Source organism: Strix uralensis, chromosome Z (genome assembly GCF_047716275.1).
Source record: "Strix uralensis isolate ZFMK-TIS-50842 chromosome Z, bStrUra1, whole genome shotgun sequence".
Lineage (NCBI taxonomy): Eukaryota > Metazoa > Chordata > Aves > Strigiformes > Strigidae > Strix > Strix uralensis.
Genome location: NC_134012.1, coordinates 71,937,897 through 71,959,759, shown reverse-complemented (window position 1 = coordinate 71,959,759; position 21,863 = coordinate 71,937,897). Strand labels below are relative to the sequence as shown.

Here is a 21,863-nt window from a genome sequence, read left to right as displayed (position 1 = left end):
GTGTAGAGTTCCTTTTGTAAGGAGTTACAGCTTTGACAGATCACTGAGCGAGGAGCAATTGCTCTTCCTGTGTAACCGACTGTTGTGATGTCCATAACAGCAGTGTTCATTCGTGCAGCTCGGTGTGACCACTAAATATTGATTTTTCATTTGAAAATGCATTTAAGAGTCCTCGCTGATCTCAGAATTTCCTGAGAAATAGTAAGTTCATGTAAAACCTTCTGACATTCCCATTTTTCACTCCCTTCGTCCCAAATATATTCCTCCTACCTCTTCATTAGAGTGATCCAACTGTGCAGAGGACAGGTGGCCCACAGGTAAAACCTGGAATTAAATTCATATGCCTAAGAATACAGTGCCATTATATCATGATTTTAAGAGTGTCTAACCTTGAATAAACTAGTAAATCGGTCGATGGTCTGCTTTTAAGGACCAAGCTGACCAGCAGCAGGAACTTAACCAAATAAAGAAGGGATGTACCAGAGACAAAGGGTCTTTACAAAAGCACTGACAAAAGCTGCTGTAAAGCAGATATATGTTAGAGTGATTGGCACCTCAGTGCTCTCCCCATGTCTCTCTGAAAGCTAATGAAAAATTATTCTTCTCCTCTTATATATGGCAAAAAATGTTTGCCATACACCCCTTATAGATAAACACCTCTTCTGCCTTTTTATTTTCTGCTTTTTCTACTGAAATGAATACAAATACAATGGCAGCTTCCATGTGACAGACACTGTCATCCACAGCTTTCAGAGCATCAGGGTAGAAATGCACTCGTAGAATCCATTGTGGGCCATTTCTTGGTATTTGAATGAAAAATAAATGCATTTGAGTGAACAACAAATGTTCCTTTGCACTTCTGTTACGATTTTCAATAGGTCCACTATGACTCATTATAAAAAGTAGTGCTCAACCAAGGTAAACTATGTGAAACAAAAAGAGGCTTAATGCTTTCTCTGAACCCTATATTCCTCTGGCTAATTTAGAGAAGAGCTTGTATCCTTCACAAGGAGCATCCAAGTACATACTTTCAAAGGTGCTCAATCTCTGCTCTCTCCCTCTTTGCAGTTTTAGTGGAGTTGGGACTTTAGACACCATCAACTACGTGAAATAGACTTGTGGGTTAATTAGAAAATGTACATAGAAGGTGGGTGGGACATGCCAGTTAAAATGCCAGTGAACTAAATGTGACAAGTATGTATTGACAACTTTGAATGAGGGTATGCGTTAACAATGAAAATATTTTCTAGTGGGAAACAGGAATAGTAACCAATGACAAAATATTTACAGGCAGGCAAATTTTGTAGTGTTTGTACTGTGTCTAATAGGGCAAACATCTATAAACAATTACTGACCATATTGTGCAAACCCCAGGACACTGACTTGGCACGTCCACTGTTCCACAGTAGGCTGTGGCAGAATCAGGACCAAGCATAGTAAATGATGGTGTATTAGAAGGAAAAAAACCAATAATATGAATTATTAGGAGTTCTGGGGTGTCTTTTGCTTAAAGTAAAAAGCTTTGAGGGCTGCCATGTCCAATTACTTCACAATGACATGAGATGTACATTCAGTACTCAATACTTCATCACTGGTTCAATTGTCTACCAATGTGCTTAAGTATTCAAGCTTGTTTGTTGATCCCTCCCTCTGTTGAATACGAATTATTGCTTACATACAGAAATGATTATTTAACTGAACAACTGTTACCACATTTTCTGAATTGTAAGAAGTGTTAGAGTATTATATTTGACATTTTCTTGCAGCAGGTGGTAATACAACATGCAGTAGTAGGAAATTTTGAAAAAAGATCAGGAATTTGGTAGAAATGAGGAGGAATAGCAGGATCCAGCTAGTAAGTTTCAATTTTGCACAAGCACCAAGTTTTATCTGTCATTATTTGAAAGAAGATTAAAAAATATAGCCTAGCTTTCAGAACTATTTTGGTTTTGTGATGGCCAAAAGAAACACCCACTGATAATCTGTGCTTTATAAAGGTAGATTGCTTTGAAAGGGTAGGTGTTTGCCACACTATAATAAAAGAAATGTAAATGTTAGATAATACAGCTTCAATTCTCTCAGGACTTTTCAGGAGTCTGATTTGTATAGCTGAAGACTTTAGGATACTGCCTAACATATAAGAATCTATTTTGATATAGGGAATTGCCTTTACAACTTTTAGAAATGTATACTTAATATACTTATGAAATAAACACAATGCAGGCACCAACAAGGCTCCTTCCAAACTTGTGTTTCAATTTAAAACTTTATTTTATATGTTCCGAACATCACCAGAAACATAGAAACTTGTAGGCACAAATGACTTCATATCCAGAGTTTTTGAATAAAATATTTGCTAATGAAATTGCAACCACACATTTTCATGATAACTATATATCTTAATATTTCATATATACATATAAAAGTCATGCGTTGTAAAGACTTATTTTGTCTAGATCATGTTTTCTGGGTGCTAAAATTCACTGTAGATCTTACATGTTTAAAACATGTCATCTTTTTTCTGTACATTTTAAAGTTTATTATACCGATATCACATTCCCAAATAAAACACAAAATGTAATAAAGCTGTATATTTTCTTTACTGACCTTAGAGCTTTTCCCTATATTAAAAAAAATAATTGTATAAGTAATAGCAAAACAAATGTTTTAAACCAGCTCACAGGTATGTAAGATACGCAAAATCTAGTAGTATAAACTAGGATGACAATGCAAGGGTATAAAATATGTTCTCTTTTGAGTCTGTGGTCCATGAGTAATATTGCTTCTGTACTGGCCTTGCTTTGATACATGCAAGTCCATGAAATAATTCATGGCTTATTATGTAGCAGGTGAAGAATCAACTGGGAATTAAAGGAAATGGTCCTCAAGCCTAACAAATGGCAGCTGTTTTATTTCCACCTTTGCCATACAATTACTCTTTTCTTGCTATGAGGCATGTTCAAAAAGTCCAGGGCCAAATTTCATTCTGTAATATCCTTGCAGTCATAACCTTTTAAATAATTCAGATCCCCTATATTCTACTTCTGCCAGATTCTTTACTATACAACTAATTCCTCCAGGTAAAGTAATAATGTTAAAAGGATCTTTGTCTTTATACAGTGAGTTTCTATCATTATTCCATGCTGGCCGCTTAGCCATGAGTCACGTATGATAACCTTTGGCACCAGCGTTTTAGCATCAGTGGGACACATCTGTACTGCTGACCTCTGTATGTGATCCATTACTCCTTAAGTGTGATCATTCTTTTGATTTTCCAGTTTTGTTAGTGGAATCCAGTGCTGTGAAGCTGAGTATCATCAGCTATTTGCATACAAACAGACTAGATGTATAAACATTTATAAAAGTCTTACTAAACATAGTGTTTTAAAATGTTTTGCACCCCTGATCTGGAAATACTGTTTGATTTATTGACAGACTGACAAGAAGAAGATGCACTTAGTTGTATATGCCACACCAGGTTTCTTTATGTGTTTTAGGAGCTATGTAAGAATGTGAAGAGACAGTCTGACCAAATGCAGAGCAAGCACTGGACTGGGACTGAGGAGATCTGCTTTTGTTCCTGGGTCTGCCTCTAGCCTGCTGGGTAACCTATGTGCAGTTGCTTCCTCTTTGTGCCTCAGTTTCACACCTGAGAAAGTAAGAAAATGATGTTGTCTTTTTTGCAAAGTGCTTTCAGATTTATGGAGAAAAAGCATCATGTAAGAGACAGGAATTTATTGTTAAGGAAGAGCCTTAGCTTTTTTTCATGCTCTAATTTTCTCTTCTAATGCAATGAAGTAAACACACAAAATTCTGCCTACTTTGAAATCAGGAGTTTTATGCTTGATTTTAATGGTGGCAGAAGTTCTTCTGAGTGAATGACAGAAGAGTGAATGCTCCTTTCTAGACAGTGCTAATAGCAATTCTTGCTCAAAGAAATGTATGCCATCACTCTGCCTGTGAAATGTCTACATGTTTGAAACATGGAAGGTAAGCAAACAGTAATTCTGAGAGGAACAAAGTAACAATTTTTAATGCAAATACTGCATTTGAACAGCTCCTAGAAGATATTTATTATGCAACAGCATGCATACTAATAAGACTAGTATTTGACTGCATTTTCCCATACTATGATTTTGACATAAACTTTTACCCAAAATACGGTGGTTTGTTTTTATTATTTCAAAGCAGTTCCTAAGGTGCAAATTGTAGCTTATACAGTTTTTATGTGTCCTTTAAAAAATGTATGTGCTTCTTTTGTCTTAGATGGTCTCTGTTATCAGGATACATACTTTACTCATTCATATTAGTTTTTAAAAAAGCTTTGGAGAGAGATCCAGAAAAGCTCACATTTTGTACACTTTTTCCCTTTCCAAAGGTTTTGAGAAGAGCAGTTTCCCCTGACAGAGTGGTTTAAATACTTTTTTTTTTCTATTCTGAACTTTGTATTGCATTGTAACACAGTACTGACTGCAACTCTTAATATACCAAATCCTGTAGTACTTACCCTCATAAATCTTCTCTTAGAGACTCTTGTGGGCCCTAACTCCAGATATAGGATTTGGTTGTATAAATAGTCACAACAGTTCAAATCATGAGTTTAAATGGTAAATATAAAACCCTTCAGACAGTATAAAGGCAGTAGATCCAGTAGAGTATGAATGCAAACCCATTCTAATGGGAATATAGTAATGTAAAGATTTTTTACTCAGCTAATGTGGTAATTTGAATAAAAACTTTGTATACTACACCGACCCTCTTTAGGGGTACCACCAGTTCAATAGGCTTTCAGTTTGTTCTCTAATCACGCCATGGGTTCATTAAGCCATCAGCAGCATTTGAACTGTGCCTTTACCATAGAGGCTTTTGTAGGGGAGTCCCCAGTCAATCCTCCCTGGGGAAGATTTCTGTTTGGATATGTACACCATTTTTTATACAATCTCATGTTCTCCACAGGCAAACATCTGCTCTTCTGAAACATATTGTGGCCAGAAGCACAGGTCATTCTTGAAGTGATGGGTCCAGAAAAGATGATCGCCATGTCTCCTACAGGGGCTGGCTTTTCCTCATCCTTCAGCTCAAACACCACATCATCCTGGAAAGAAATCTCATGCTGGGGGGTACACGGAATATCTGTTCCTTTTAACTGTGCTACCCTCACACTTCCTTCTACTGTGAAATACTTCATTTATTTGGCAGATCCGAGACTAACTTATGCACACTGACCCACCAGTCAGTTATGAAAATTGCACAGAATTTTTTGTCCACAGCATTTTTAATGGACATGAGAATGCCACCCAGCATGCATTTATACGTTCTAGGTTTATTTATGTCCATTTCTCTTCATGGCCATTTTTCTTCTAACATTATACACTGCCTTCTCTTGCAGTTGTATGCGAACGTAAATAAAATGAAGTTGACTTTCCAAATCTTTCACATTATGCTAAGGATAAAATTTCTTTTCTTCTGTAAGTTACAGAATTAGATATCCTGGTCCATCTTTCACTTCTAGATTTTTTTCACCGATAGGTAGAGTACATGATTTTTTAATTGTTGGCTTTTTTCATAGTAACCACAGTAACTTGTTTTTTCAAATTCCAAATATTTCTTTTAAAACAGATACTCATAAATAGGGTCTTGCATGGTTGGTTGCTGTCTATAGGTTTTACATGGGTATTGTCAGACAGGTGAGACTGCATGACTGACTTCTGACAGTGTAATTTCACATTACCACACATTTGCCTTTCAGCTTCTCTTTCCTTTTCTGCTGCTTGGTTTTTTTGCCATCAATTTGTAAACTCACAGTCCTGCGTTTCTCTAGGTTTAGCAATTCTTGGAACAACTCTTTCACATTGTGGTTCAGCTTGGCAGAGGTCTCCATGAAAGCACATTTCCACTTCTTAGCCATGGCTTCTCCCTCGCTGCTGTCCACCTCTCGATTTTGGTTCTCATCATTTTTGTTCCCCACCAGCATTATTGGAATGCTTTCTACATCTCCTTTTATCTGGCATATTTGTTCATAGATCGGTTTGAGTTCCTCCAAGGACTGTCGGCTGGTGATAGAGTAAACCAAAATGAAAGCATGTCCCTTAGAAATAGAAAGACGTTGCATGGCTGGAAACTGATGGCTCCCTGTAGTGTCAGTTATCTGCAAAGTGCATATGCTCTTATCGCAGCTGATCACCTGCCGATAGGTGTCTTCAATGGTAGGGATGTAGCTCTCTCTGAAAGTGCCCTTCACAAATCTCAAGACCAAAGAACTTTTGCCCACTCCTCCAGCTCCAAACACAACAACCCTGTAATCATTGCTTTGCTCAGGCATGTTTCTCAGTGCGTCTGTTGCCCAGCTAGAGGGAAAAAATCTGGGAAAGAAAATGACAAAAACAAGAAGAGAGACATTAATACAGATACATGTGGAGAGTGCACTTCATGATATCTTTTCCAATAAGAGAAATTAATGTGATATAAGTGATGGCATGCTAGTTTTAATAACTTAAGAAGACTTGCAGTGGGTTACAGAATGATTTATTTCAGTAGTAAATTCAGGATTTGCAACCCAGCATGGACTGGTAACAAAAGACCATCTGCATCACTTCATGATGTATTTTAAATTAACATTGTGAGTTTCAGTATTCTTTCTACAGGACTAATATCCCCAGAAATAAAAAGCTGCATCTGGGAAATAGTATTTCAGCAAGGCCAACGCCTGAACAAATTGTAGAAGCTGAATTACTCTTCTGTCTCTAAAACAAGTCTCCCCAAATCATTGTTGAACTATACCAATATATATGTGTATGACAGTCAATTACTCTAAACATGCCATCTCCTCAGTAGTTAGGGAATTTACCACCACTACAACTGGACAACACTCTTGAGTGACATCTAAGACATATTTGTAGCTTATTCAGCAGTAGCACCAAGTATGATTTTTTTCTAACTCTTTGGGTGTGTATGCCCCACTTTAATGTGTTTTTCCACTTGCATTTCAGGTCAAAGAGTACATTTTGCTAAAACAAGATTGTTCATGTTCAGTCTGCTTTTTCATTTAATCTTTATTTCACAAGAGATGATATTTGACTGGAGACATGCTACACTTATCAGAAAGGTTGTGCAGGCATCTTCACAACATATTAAAGTGGCTTATATTGTCAAGGTTGGCAAATGCATATGTCAAAGGTCACAAAACTCTGTAATCCCTGAATTCAGCTCCCCTAGACAAAACCTGTCTGTAAACAGCAGGACCACAAATATTGTCATCATTACCAAATAACAGAAATGGTAAAGCTTTCCCAGGGTTGCAAGCTGTAGTTGTTTCAGAATTCATTGAAATAAATGTGAAGATGAATTCGTCCTCCCATCAGTAGCAGCTCATTAGGTACACAGCATTTACAAGTCTCTTTTTATAGTGAGATTTAAGCAAATAAACACTAACAAAATTGGGCCATAAAAGTTGAAGAGAGTCTAGGATATTGTTACTTTTCAAACCAAAGCTAGATATATTAAAAGTACATGTGGAACAAACTACAAAATTTGCTCACCTATATTTGTTCTTATGAAAATGGGCTGAATTAATAGGGAACCTTGCCCTAATGGTGCCAGGTGATTGAATTTGCCTGTTGCAACGTTGCCTGGGTAGTAGCTAATCCAGAACAACCAGAGGGGTTTCTGAATGAATAAGGAAAGCCTTCAAGCTATCTCTTCATTGCAGCAGAAAGAATGATTGCATTGCAGGGCAGGATTTTAAGGTACCCTTTATCTGTCTAGCACAGGGAGAATAGGAGTGATGCTGGAGAGGTATGAATGTGAGTGGAGCTCCCATGACCTTATCCCAGTTTCCAGTCCACACTGAACTTTGTGCTTCTTCATCTTTGATGCTGTTGCTGCCTGTGCCAGTTAAGACTAAAACAATGGCTAACCCTGCTGCACTAATGTCTCCATTTTGCTCTTCAAACATATCCTGATTTTGTTATCCTTCTTGTCCAGGGCATCCTATTCTGTCCTAATTCTAATGTCTGAGTAAGCTGAAAACATCTGTCTTTACATAAAGTGTTGGACGAAGGAGTTGTACTTCCTCATTTGCCACACCATAGGCAGAATAACCAGTGCAACTAGGGATGCTAATCTTGAGGCAAAGTGGAGAGCTGTCACAGCTCTGCCTACCCAGCCTGGCTTGAGGCAGAAGGCAGCTTCATCCCTTCCATCCCTCCTACGCTGCAGTCACTGTCACTCTTAGAGACCTGTTTAAATATAGGAAAGATTGATAAATAAGAGTGTTCATCCTGAGGCACTGAAGCAAAATAGTTTCTCTCTGACAGCAGAATTCAAGGAATGGAAAGAAGCGTAGTCTCAGAAATCAGCAGTCTATGTGTTTTTATACAAGGGAAAACCTCTGAGGAGCAAGGAGAATGAGCAAGCAGCTCATGCTGTTGAGAGAACAAACAAAACCAAAGTAGCTAGCACGAAATGAGAACAGAGGTAGCTAGCAGGATGTTGTTCCACTGAGAATAAACCTGTACCTAAGAGCTGCAAACATGCAAATTCAGAACAGTTGTAGAACTTAAAGTCACAGGTGACTGTACAGAATGAGCTACCATAAGAATTACAGTTTAATAATTTTTGTGAGCAAGAGAGAAAGACAGGGCTATTTCACCTCAGGAACAGCTTAAGCTTTGCACAATCAGATAATACATAGTCTAGGAACTATGGGATGATGAGAAAAAATGCACTATGAAAATTTTCAATATGAAAATCAGTGAAATACAGAGTAGAGAAATAAAATTTGAAAAGCTAGCTGAGTGTACTCCTGCTATATTAAACTTTGTGCTTTAAGCATACTCAGAAGTCTCCAAGAAAACTGGCACATATGGTTGCCCAAATGTTAGAACAAACTGAAATGTGGCACTTAATGGCATGAAGTATTAAGCATCCAAAAAGCTTCTAAGGTGTCCTGGTTTCAGCTGGAATAATGTTAATTTTCTTCCTAGTAGCTGGTACAGTGCTGTGTTTGGGATTTAGGATGAGAATAATGTTGAGAACATACTGATGTTTTAGTTGTTGTTAAACAGTGTTTACTCTAAGTCAAGGAGTTTTCAGCTTCTCATATTTCCCTGCCAGCAGAGGCTGGGAGCGCACAAGAAGCTGGGAGGGGACAGAGCAACGACAGCTGACCCAAACTGACTAAAGAGGTACTCCATACCATATGATGCCATGCCTAGTATGTAACCTGGGGGAAATTGGCTGGGGGACACTGTGGCTTGGGGCTTGGCTGGGCATCAGTCAGCAGGTAGTGAGCAACTGTATTGTGCATCACTTGTTTTGCATATTTTTTTTCCCCTTCCTTTTCTGTCCTATTAAACTGTGTTCATCTCAACCCATGAGTTTTACTTCTTCTGATTCTCTCCCACATCCCACTGTGGGTGACAGGGAGAGAGTGAGTGGCTGTGTAGTGCTTAATTGCCAGCTGGGGTTAAACCACAACATATGGGAACCTGAAATGGCATGGTAACAGTCTTCAAATACATAGTAAGTCATTGCAAAGAGAGAGAGTGCACATCTGTAGTGGAAAAAAATTGAATTAATGGGCTTACATTGTAGAAGAGATTCACATTAGTCAATAGGAAAACTTTACAGTGGTAAGAAGAGCACACCTATTGCTTAGGGAGATTTTGCAGACTGTCTTTAGAAATGACCACAGAATCACAGGATAATTCAGGCTGGAAGGGTCTTTGGTCCAGCCTGCTGGTCACAGCAGTGTCACCCATGGGACCAGACAAGGTTGTTCTGTCCTGTCAGGGTTTGAAAACCAACATTTCCCACAGCCTCTATGGGCAACCTGCTTCACTGCTAAATTACCCTCAGTGTGATTTTTCCCCCTTATACCTAGACTGAACTACCTGTGTTTCAACTCAAATGTGTTGCCTCTCCTCCTCCCACTGTCCATTGCTGTGAAGAGTTTGACTCCATCTTCTTGGTGACTTTCCTGTAGGTTTTGGGGGGCTGTTCTTTGGTGCCCCCTGAACAGTGCCTTCCCTAGGCTGAACCAGCCCTTGCCCCTCAGCCTGCAGGACAGGACAGTGCTGCAGCCCAGGACACCTCGGTGCCCTTGATGCCCTCATCTGAACTTGCTCCAGTTTATTGATGTGTTTCTTCTGCTGGGGGTGCCAAAACCTGACAAACTACAGAGCTGTTGTCTCCTGAGTGCTGGGCAGAGGGGGATTATCTCCTCCCTCAACCGACTGGCCATGCTTCTGTTCATACAGCCCAGGAGAGAGTGGGCCTTCGTTGTGGCCAAGGCCACTGCTGGCCATGCCCAGCTCGCTGCCCACTGTGGCCCCAGGGCCTTCTCCACAGAGCTGCTCCCCAGCTGTTTAGTCTGTCCCACTTGCAGGTCTGTTAGTCCTAAAGATCCTCAGTTTTAGCAAGATAAAAAATACAAGTTATTTTATTCTTCGTCCTGCTCAGGAGCTGGGAGCAAACAAAACAAAAACCTCATGCAAGGCTTTTTGATCACACAAGAGAAAGTCTTCCTTAAATAATTTTTACCATGTGGTTGTATTCTCTATGTGGATCTGGTCAGAGATCCTCCTGCAGTGAAAATAATTTTGTGTGACTGTGGGGCACTTTTGTACACCAACTGTACATTTGTTAAGGCTTTTCATACTGCCCAATTAGTGTATTGATTTTTCTTTGTCTTAAAATATGTTAACTAAAACACACAACAGGACAAAATAAATTACCACATTGTCTCATCAGCTTTCAATATTCTGGCCAATGTGGGTATGGAAAAATTAACTTGAAAGAAGTCTGAATTTTCAGCTGTATAATATTTCCTCTGATTCATACTTTGAGAACCCATCTGTTTCATAATCTGCATGTAGAAAGCAGAAGTTGCTTTTTACACTTGAAAACTGACTTATTCTTGAGTTTGTGTGTAATAAAGCCCCATTTGCTGCCTTTGTTACTTTCACAAACTACATCAGTGAAAATTTACTATCATCCTCTGAAGTGTCAGTTTAACCAAACTATCCTCACTTAAAAAGGCAATTTTCATAACATACATACATCCCCTTCATTTTTTAATTGTTTGGTTGCAAAGTTCAGCGAGTTAGTGAGTCTCCATACACCTCTGCTGACTTAGCTCTGTTTTCTGCAGAAGCTCCACTAGCAAAAGGCTTGAGTTGTTCTAGCTCGGCTGCTGTGATTGAGCTCAATAGGCTATTCACTGGGACAAAAGGCTGCCACCAGTTCAAACTGAAATATGGACTGTTACGTTGGTCTGCATTCTTTCTAGAGCTGTTTCTGACATGTCAGGTAAAAGAACTCAGGGGTTGTTCCTACAGGAGGATACAGTTTAAGGACTGAGTCGTTTTGACATAAAATCAATTATTTTGTTATATAGTGATAATAAAATTGTGCATTTTAAAATGTTTAAACAAAGTACTTTGCACTACAGATTATGCACTTGATAGTTCAAACTCTTAATGTTCTTTGGGTGACTAATTACATGTGGGTGTGTTAACATTTACTAAATTATGTCACTGATCCTGTTTTAGCCACTGGATCTCCATAGCTGTCTCCCATCTTTAATCATTTTTTATGGTCTAACTTTTCTACTAATTGTGTTTGTGACTTGCATCTTATGTTTGTATTTAAGCCATGAGTAACATATGCAATAACAGGCAAAAGGTATAGGGAGGCTGAAAAATAACTTCTGAAAATTAATCTACTTGAATACTTACCCTTAGCGTAACATGAGATTAGAATCTCACAGCTGGTGAGCCCTTCCAGTTTGCACTTGAAAGTAGGTATAGAAAAAAATGAATGCTCACTCTCCAGTCTTTCCACAGTTTTGGTTTTGTTGCAAGAGATTTTCACCATGTTTGCATTGTTAGATCTCCATGAAATGTCACAGGTTGCAAATTTCTTTGAAATGGTTCAGCTAGATGGCATCTTTTAGGGTAGCATTTGTTTTATAAAACAACCTTATACTACCTTTTCTGTTTGGAGTCAGAGGCTTTGATTGCGTCTTAACCGATCCAGTTCTTGAGGTTTTATAATGTCCTACTGAGATGTCAGTTTGATATGCAATAACAGCAATTGTCAGATGCTGTGTCTTAAATTTCTGAAAGCTGTTTTTCCTTGGGTAGTATCACCTCACGTCAGTCAGTGATTTTTTTGTTTTTTTAAAGTCTTAGGAGATGTCTCTGTTTATATTGCCATTGTTATGATGAAAATCCAATAAAGTACAAGCAATGCATTTAGTCCAGAAGTTTTCATCAATTTAAATTAACAATCCATCAGGCTATCCACTGATGAAAAGATACATGGTCCAAGGTGAAGAATAATACCCAATGTAGCAATAGGTAAGCTGGATTTCAGCATGGTTGTAAGGTTAATGGCCATTTCACCATATCAGAGGTGAAAAAGGTACACATTATTTACATACAAGAGGGAAAGAGAGCTCTGCAAGGAGTTTTTACTTGTTGTCCATCATGTATATAAACAGGCATTACTCAGGCAGTATTTTCACCATATCTGCCAATGAACATGGGCTTAAAGAATGGGCATTCTTTTACTCCCAGTGTCTTCATCCTTTACTACAAGACTCGCTTTTTCATTCTTTTTTTCTTTTTCTTTGCTTGCTTTGCTTTGGTGTTTTCAAATTAATGGAAAGCTGGACATGTTTGAATACAAAATGATAACAGTAAAAACAGCTTCTTGCAACATGAGGTTCTAGTTCATTTGGAAAGCACTTTTTTTATTCTCATGCTGAACAAAATGTTCTTTGAAGGTCTGCTTCTTGATGGTCAGCTAGTGTGAATCGTGACTTCTTCACTGCATAAATGCTGTAGCAATTTTGGTTTATGTCAGCTCTGGCTTTTATGCACATGTTTTTGCCATCCAGGTTAACAGAGAAAATTATTTTTCATACTGTTAATGCCTGTGTTATTGATATTTGAGCAAAGCCTTGGCCAGAGATAAGTACCCATTCAAAATGCCTCCTTTTTTTTTCTTAGCATGTTTGTATAAAATAAGAGGACGACTGGCCAAGTCACATCGCTGGACTACGTATGGCTTCACAGTACTAATGAAAGTAATTAAAATTATTTGGTGCATTTAGACTAAAACTGCTACCTGAATTTGATTTGCCATATCAAAATTTCAGCTTGACAAGTTATTGTGACATCATGCCTTGTTTTCAAAATGTCTATCTATATATTGGTGACGTCCTCACACTTGAATTTAAGTCTCTGATACTTCTGTTACCAGATACTATCCATAGCTTGCTGGATAACAAATATTAGACTAAATATTACTTATTCATAATTGTCACAACTTTTTAGATTCCTTTACAAGCCAAAAGTATAGGGAAGTGTGTCAGATATTTTGGATCATACCTTCTCCCTACAAAAAAAGTAAGTCTTGAAATGCAAAAAAGTCTTTCACATACTAATGTGAAGTGGGATTTGAAGATAGCAATTGATGGTATTTTGCTCAAGGTATTTATACAGTGCCAGGAATCATTAAGCCATTTGACCTAAAGTTTCTCTGGGTTTTTTTCACTGTCTGCAGTGTAGTTTGAACAAAGTAACTTGTTTTATTCCTAAAAAGAATACTTTGCCTACAGCTGTTCCACCTAATAACTCTCTGAAAAGCATCCTATTGATTTAGGAAAGGTGATTATGCTGCTGATGATGAAATGCTGATAATTTGTTAAATTAGCAGCTTCCAGAAACTTCTTGGACTCTAGTATCAGTTTTGCTGTTGTTTCATAGTAATAGTTTTGGTTTTGCATTAGTCTAAAAGCTCAAGATAGGAGTCCCTCTGAGACCAAAGTTTATGCAATTGGTCACTGAATGTTGCCCAGTGTTAATAACACTGATTTCATTTAAGAATTGATTTCAAACTGAAGGATGGTGGAGAATGGTGTTTCAAAATAATGGCAATACTGCTTGATCAGTGAAGACTAAATCTACTGCAAGACTTCCAGCACTGAATGGCCAAGCACTAACATACTGGTTTACTGAAAGAAAGCTGAGTTGGTGTCATGTACTGTACTGTTATCATGAAAAGGAAGATGGGCACTGTTTGTGTAACCTGTAGGTCTCAGTTCAGCAAAGTCCTTAAGAAAGCACTTAAATTGTGCACATTCTTCTCATCTCTTTTTAAACTGGATTTAACTGTGGTCTAATTGAACATTATTTATAAAGTCTGCATATATAGCACTCCTGATGTAAAGGCTGTTTACAGTGGAGGAAAGATTAAGAAGATCAGTGATTTTTGACAGGTCAACATAGATGCAGCAGTTAGAGATGACATAGGAATTTTTCAGTATAACACGTCATGGTGGCCAAACAGCATTCAATTATTGAACACTGAGAGCAACTTAATAATCTGACTTTAAGATCTGTGTAGAAGTTACCAAGTGTGGCCAAAAAAGATCTGAATGAACAGAGGCTTTCGTAGTTCCAGATTTATTTTCAGAGTCAATACAAAACTGGATGGCATAATAGGCCATGGCAGAAAATGACAGAGTTGTTCTCAACTATCATTTGAGAGAAAAGCAATGCTAACTTAATATTTTATATCATCAGCCAGAAGGAAGCAGACCAGACCAAGTTACAGAGAAAATGGCATCTTCTATGGAAAAAAAATATAAATAAAGCTGCATGTCATAAACCTGCTGTTTTTCTCTAACTCACTGTCCTTGTTATAGTATTTATTTGATCATCTGAAAGTAAGAGACAAAATCAGACATTCTTCTTGTTCAACATATTCATAGGAAGCACAAATTCAAACTACAATTTCAAATTGTTTCAAGTGAAACAGTTTCCATTTTAGGGGTAGACTCTCTACAAGGTTTGAATTGTTTGAATTTGCATAGAAAATTCATCATTTAGAATTTTCTAACTGAAATGAAAGTAGTAGTTCAGTCTGTACAAAACTCGATGGGACTGAGAGCAGAAAGCTAAAACTGCCCTGCACAACCAGAATGTCAGAAAAGTGTGTGCTTTGGAGGAGTTTGGACTAGGTGATCATAGCATTTGCTTTCAACTATTTAAAAAAGAAAAAGGGGAAAAAATTAAAATTCCTCCCTTTTTTCAATGTTGGCTAAGTGTTTCTTGCATTTTGGGACAGATTCTTCACTACATTACAAATGCACATGCTACACTACAGATATAATCTAGGTATTAAGCCAAGATTTCAATTTTAGAAAGTTTTTCCAGAGAGGTTCTCTAAGACATGTTGCAGATTGCCTTCATACTGCTGGCCTAACATAGAAGAGTAATAGAAAGGACAAGGGTCTCTCAGAATAATTTGTCGCAGTTTTGTTCTGTATTTGCAGAAGTAGAATATTGTCCTAAGAACATCTGTATGTAAAGGAGGTAGAATCCAGCCCCTATACTGTTTTGTGGCCACAGATGCTGTCCTCTGCTTTAGCAAATTGTCATATTTTCATCACACCAGTGTTGAAAAGTCTCATTCCCAAAACCATGCCTTTCCAAAACTGTTTGAAGCCCTATAAAATAGCATATCAAACAAACCCCTTCATTAAACAAAAAGCCCAAACACACAGCTGTCACAGTAAGAAAATCTTTACTAGCTCTTGGGCTAAGATACAGCCAGGAGAGATTGTGACAGAAATACTTTTGCTAAGCAAGAAAGAACTGGAAAAAGAAAGGGGAGAGAATTAGATGAGTTTTCTACAGGGGCAATAGGTAGCATGGATTTCTGAAATTAGGTTTAATCAAAGTGGCATTGCTTGTTGAAGAAGGCAGGACTGGTGATGAAAGAATGAATGATGCAGAAGGCTCTGTTGATCTACTTCTCTGCTGATGGTTCATGTGCAGAAAATGAAGAAGGTGCTGGACTTAATCCAACAAAAAGCTTTAGAATTAGGAGTACACTTAAATGATTTGCTCTGTTGTTGCTCAAGAGCTTTCAGAACTAACCCTTGAGTAACTAATAAACCATTACTGTAAAACAAGATCCAGCATCATTGCATATACTTACTACATGAGAAAACCTTCTTTTTATGCAGAAGCAGCAATAACGTGCTAAGTTTACCCAGGGTGGACAGGTGTCCTACTGGTTGTCACTTCCTATTCACTGAATTGACTAATCTTAAAATTAAAAATGGAGAATTTCATGACTCAGTTCCTGTTTAAATTCAGGCTTTGCTTTAGGCATGTTAGAAGCTTCCTTGACCTAAATGGAGCTACTCTTATATTTATTTATCTATTCAAGCATTTTGCTAAAACAGTATCTTAAACTTTTAAGTGCTTACAGTCAAAACTCAGTGAGAAATGGCTCAGAAGCCTTTGCATATGTGCAGTTAGGTATTAGTGAATTCATACATAGAAATAAAAATGTCAGGATAACAGCACTGTATTCAACTCCCTATGGGACTGTTTTTTTTCAGTCTTCTCCCCAGCTTAACAGGTCAAACACTGTAGTTTTTGTCCAGTTTTCAGTAGATTTAATTTACCTGAGAAAAGATGGAAAGAATGTAGTATGTTCACCTTTCAACAATTAGGACATTATGCCATTGGATAGAGCAGTAGGGCTATTCACTGGAATTTGTCACTCATACAAATGCAGGATCAGATACTCAGTCTGACCCTTCAGCCCCTCTGTTTTTTAACAGCAGAATACTCTTTTTGACAATTAGCTATAACTTTACAAGCTGTAGTAAACATCTGCTTCTCCAGATATCCACTAGCCAAAATAGGTGACTTTTTGTTCTGCATCTTATGGGAAAAGGTGTGGCTTTTAAGTTTTCCTGAATGGAGAAAGCTAGAAACATGAAAAACACTAAAAAACCCCAAACCAACAAGGAACATTTACCAAATAATCATCTGACTCTAGAGGCTTTGGAGATTCATGATAAAAATCCCAGTATAGGCAATAAGCTAGTTCCATATAAAGGTATTTACAAAGAACCGTGCATCCATGGAAGACTGGTTTCCATTCAGCAGAGGAAACTGTACAAAGACCAGTGGCCTTTTTGCCTTCCCACTGTAGTCCTCAACCACTTAATGTTAATTTGAGACTATTTGCACAAATCTTCTATAGAAGCAGAATTATTAAAGCTTAAGGGATTCTGACTTATGAATATAATTCCTATAATTAGTTTCCCTTGCCTGGGCTGGAAAGGATATCTTGATTGCTGTCCTGACCACTGGAACGTTTCTGACACTCTTCCACAGACCAAGTAATACCCCATTTAAAACAATGTGGCCTACACTGAGAATATCAGTATCTGTCTTGCTGTCCTAACTGGGTATGGTAACTCCTCCAGAAACACTACCAGCCAATATAATACATTTTGCAACCGGTTTGTTGGGCAATAACTTGTGAATAGGTTAATACAGTGGGTTTCAGGACCCAGAAGGATCCCTGACAAGTAATTAAGTAATGCATTCCCATTGTTGATAATGCTTCCAGGCACTAGTAGGAAGTCTGTGTTTCCACTGAAAATTTTCTGCAAATCAGAAAGGGTTGAAAATGAGCAATTAAAGTATAACTGTGGGGTATGATACAGGAATGACAGCTTTCTGATAGGAGTCTCTAAATGTTCACAAGAAGGTATTTGCTGTCCATGATGTACCATTTATCATAACCTGGTTTGGGGGGAAAATTTTATTTATTTTTCTTTTTACTGTAAAGTGTATTTTCTTTAAGAATTAATTTTTAAGTCTGTATCCAAGAACTTCCACTTTCCTTACTGAAACTTTTTTTTAACTTTTTAAACAGAAAAGCAAATTCATACTAATCTTCATCAGTTCCTCAGTTTTTAGTATTTTCTATTCTGAAGTAAAAAATGTAGGTTTAGCCTTTAGAGTAGTCTATTCTCAATTCATGTTTCTTTTCCTTGTAGCAGCAGACAAAACTGTAAAAACTGGAAAAACGCTAGTGTTTTTTAGTTGGGTTTACAGCAATATTTTAGCTACTGATGGTAGCTAACATTTGATTATTTAAATTACTAACTTTTTCAGAACAGATAAAAACTATCAGTCTAGATTTTCAGGGAAGAATACAAAACTAAATAAAAGAAGGTAAGTCTCCTTTTCTTAGCTTCACATTAATTTTAAGTTAGAACTACTGGACATTTTGGGAAGGAAACATCTGCAGTCAAGGAATGGATTTGCTCTTTTCATATGGCATACTACTACATACATACTTTAAAAAAAGATGCTAACAGTCTGTCATAACTTCATTGACACTTATTCATATTTAAATAAAACCAATTCCATCACCCGCTGTCAGAGTGAGGGTGATTGCACTTTGCTGCAATAGCGTACTGCTCCCCTGTACAGCCAGAAAAATCAGAGACTGATTTTCATCTCATTCAATTCAAATTTACGTGCCCAAGAGGAGGCCCTCCTGACCTCCTGTGAGTGGAAAAGTGCATTTGCCACAGACTTGCCACGCCCTTTTTGACACTGTGCTCTTCCTTTGATACTCATTTCAAGAATTATAGAGTAATCAATATTCTGTGGTTGAAAACAAATCAATATTTGTTTTCTCAAAAAGGCAAAATAAAGTATGTTCTTTTTCAATTCAAATGTACCATTGCATTGTCACTTGGTGTATCTTTTCCCCTGCCTTTCCAGCAGTAAGATAAGATAATTTAATGCAAATTTTAATTTTAGTGCAACAATAAGGATGCAGTGAAAGTATCTGTTTGTTGATACTTAGAAACCTTTGCTTGGGTGGAAAGTAAAACATAACAAACAGAAAAAAATTTCCAAGAAATTTTTTTCCCCCTGGTACATTTAAGGAAATTGTTCAGTTAAAAGGGAAAGTAACATTGCTAAAATTATGTATTCACATTTCACAAAAATTGCCATTTTTCTTCCCGTGTGTAATACTCATAATTGTTCAGTGAGGCCTACTAATACAAAGTATTAAGGGGAAAGGAAGAAGCTTTTGGAAGCAGCCCTACGTACCAAACCAAATCTCCCACAGTGAACATTGTTTCAGTTTAAGTGTACAAATGGCCTGATACTCATACACACTGTGGGAGCTGGAACATTCAAATGCAGCTTATTATATATTACAGAATAGTTACTGAGGTACACTGTGAATTGAAAGCAATCCAATGTAGTATGTAAATCAAAACCATAAAAAAGCAAAAAAAGGATCAAGTTACAAAGAGAGGAAGAGGAAATATGGAATTGAATGGGATCATTCTGTAGGAGCATCTTTGAACCAGAATATCGTTTATTGCAGTTTTTTAAAATAAGCTAAGTTTGAGGCAATAAGCACACACTCTGTCACAACAAAAGTATGAGTCTTTGTTTTTTCACACATGATGGTGGGTTCTTTACATGGACAGGTGTGCTGGTTAGCACAAAAGAAAGTTATGAGGTGATCCTCAAAGGAAACTAGAAACAGCGCTAGTAACTTCAGGAACAGCATTATCAGTTTATATATTATCCACTATTTTTGTTGGTATCACAGAGACTTCAGTGCCAGTATAATATAATATTGACCACCTGGCCACAAGGAGCCATGCCTCTGAACTCAAATCATCTTCCAAAGAGCTCTGCTCTGCACTGAGAAGGGGATATTATTCAGCCTGATGACCATCAGGGCTTATGTGTCTGCTGGTGTAAGCAACAGTGCAGCAAAACCTAGGAGAGAAATTGGCTTTCATTTGGCTCTGAAGTGAGATGTGTGGAAAACTGTGTTTCCAAAGACATTGACCCATTTGCAAAGAGACTTTTTAATGCAGGCAACATACAGTGAAAAGTAAAAATGGTATTTAAAACAGAATGAGACTTTCTGGATCATCAAATCCAGTTCTTTGCTATTGTAGGCAACCATTTCACATAATCCCTTCCATCAAGTTCAGGCTGAAAAGCATTTAGAGCCTTTTCTTTCCATCACTTCAACAAGAAGGTAATTTTGGAACCTTGTTGTTCTAATGGTTTGAAACCTTCCAGCCTAAGTGTATTCACAGCCCACTTATACCCATTCGTTCTTCTCTCTTCCCAAGGATGAAGATAAATAGCTGTACATTTCAATCATTCCCCCAGTTCCATAGGTCCATTGATTTGCAATGGTATTTGAACCTGTTCCATGTTTGGACAGTTCTTCATGCAAGAGCCTCAGAAATGTGGTGTGCAGTGTGAGAGAGAGCATGAAACCTGGAAGGATACCACATTTTGTAGCCCCCTGAATGATGGCATGGATGGCATTCTGTGAGAATTTGGCACTGCTACCAGCACAGCTGGACCCCAGGGGACAGCTCCTGAACACAAGTGAGGTCCACCAGTCAGAAAAGTAAAAGGGGGTGGGGGGGTGGGGCAGGGGAAGCCAAAATAGCCCTCTGACCCAGAATTCAAAATTGTGAGACCTGCAAACATAGATACAGTAAACCCTGGCAAAGGTAAAACATCAATTAGTTGCAACAGCTTTGTTTATGTGGAAAGGTATGGGGATGCACACATTACATACCTATACGTGTGTGCATTTATAAACAGGCATATATGTATTCATGTATGACTAGGTACTCATGAAAACAAGACATTTGGAAAATGCTATAAAAATAAAATACATCAAATCTTGTCGTTCTATTCCAGGCTCACCCACCTGTGACCAAGTGCTGCAACATACAAGACCATCCCACACTTCACGGGGAAGATAGCAAGAGAGGAAGTATTATCAAATCTGAATTCAGTCACTCACAGACACTTGAGAATGGCCTTTCATGATTTATTTCCTTTCATTCAGCTGAGAGAGGCACAATCTACTGAACAAATAAAATACTTCCTGCCTGTCAGTGGAATACTGCAAAGTTGTATTTGTTTCAAAGAAAGCAACACCTGGAGTTATTTTATACAGACTCAACATTTTTGTATTCTTTCATCACATAAGTTAAAATGTAGCTTTCATTTAAAAAAAAAAAAAAAAAAAGTCTCTCCTTAAAACACTGCAGTGGCAGCAGTATAAACTAGGGGAAAATTCAGCACACTGAGTTTTAATGAAAGCTTAAAAAAAAAGGTTATGAAGTCGTTGCTAGCATCCCAGCACACAGAAAAACTATATAGTTTAACTGGTCAGTATGCATGTGACCAGCCTCTGGCTTCCTTGTCAGACCCAGTTTATAGCATGGCATGTTCTTGACATAAGATATACGCTTAAATCAAATCTTGCAGTCATAACTCACGCAAAACTCTATTGACTTCAGTGGAAATTCTGCCTGAGCGAGGACTGGATTGTGGCCAAAGGAATAAAGACCTCTAATCTCAATGCAAAGCTATGTTTCTTGTACGAAGTAATGTAGCAAAACAACAGAAAAAAAATTTACCTCTGTCGGAACAGAAAGCTCCAACCGTTCTTCAGTTTCTGCCTGTCATCGCACCAGTTGTCCGCCCTCTCTGCCCTCTGTTTCCTCCACCAGAAAGGAGTCCCCGTCTCAACGCAGGGGGCTCCGTCCCCTGCGCCGGGCGGCGGCTGCTGCCGGGCCGGCCCTCGCCCGCCGGCCCTCGCCCGCCTGCGCCCCGGCGCCCGTTCCGCGGGGCAGCCGTTCCGCGGCCGTTCCGCGGCTTGGTGGCGGCCGCTCCTTCTGCCTCGTCTCGTTCGGGCGGACTGCCTCCAGCCTCTGCGGGTGCGACTGCCTAAATGGCGACGGCAACGCTCAACGAGGCTTTTAACTGCCACCTACTGAGTAACTGCGGAATACCTACATGGAGATACATACGCATGAAAGTACGTGTATACAGGCTCTAATTTTCTGGCTTTCTCAACAAATATAGCAGATCTTTACAAATGGTCTTTAAGACCTCCAAATATTCTAAAGTTTATAATTTAACGCTGTAGTTTACATTAATCTGTGGTCATAATTCTCCCTT

General features: G+C 38.2%; 1 protein-coding gene across 1 annotated transcript; it reads right to left on the bottom strand.

The window, feature by feature from the left end:
- Positions 1–2,247: 2,247 nt before the first annotated feature.
- Positions 2,248–21,512, bottom strand: DIRAS2 (DIRAS family GTPase 2). The gene is made up of 2 exons (XM_074856678.1): positions 21,320–21,512; positions 2,248–6,362 (listed from the first exon to the last, which is right to left on the bottom strand). The coding sequence occupies exon 2, from the start codon at positions 6,320–6,322 to the stop codon at positions 5,723–5,725; it is 600 nt and encodes a 199-aa protein (XP_074712779.1). The 5' UTR covers positions 6,323–6,362; positions 21,320–21,512; the 3' UTR covers positions 2,248–5,722.
- Positions 21,513–21,863: the final 351 nt, after the last annotated feature.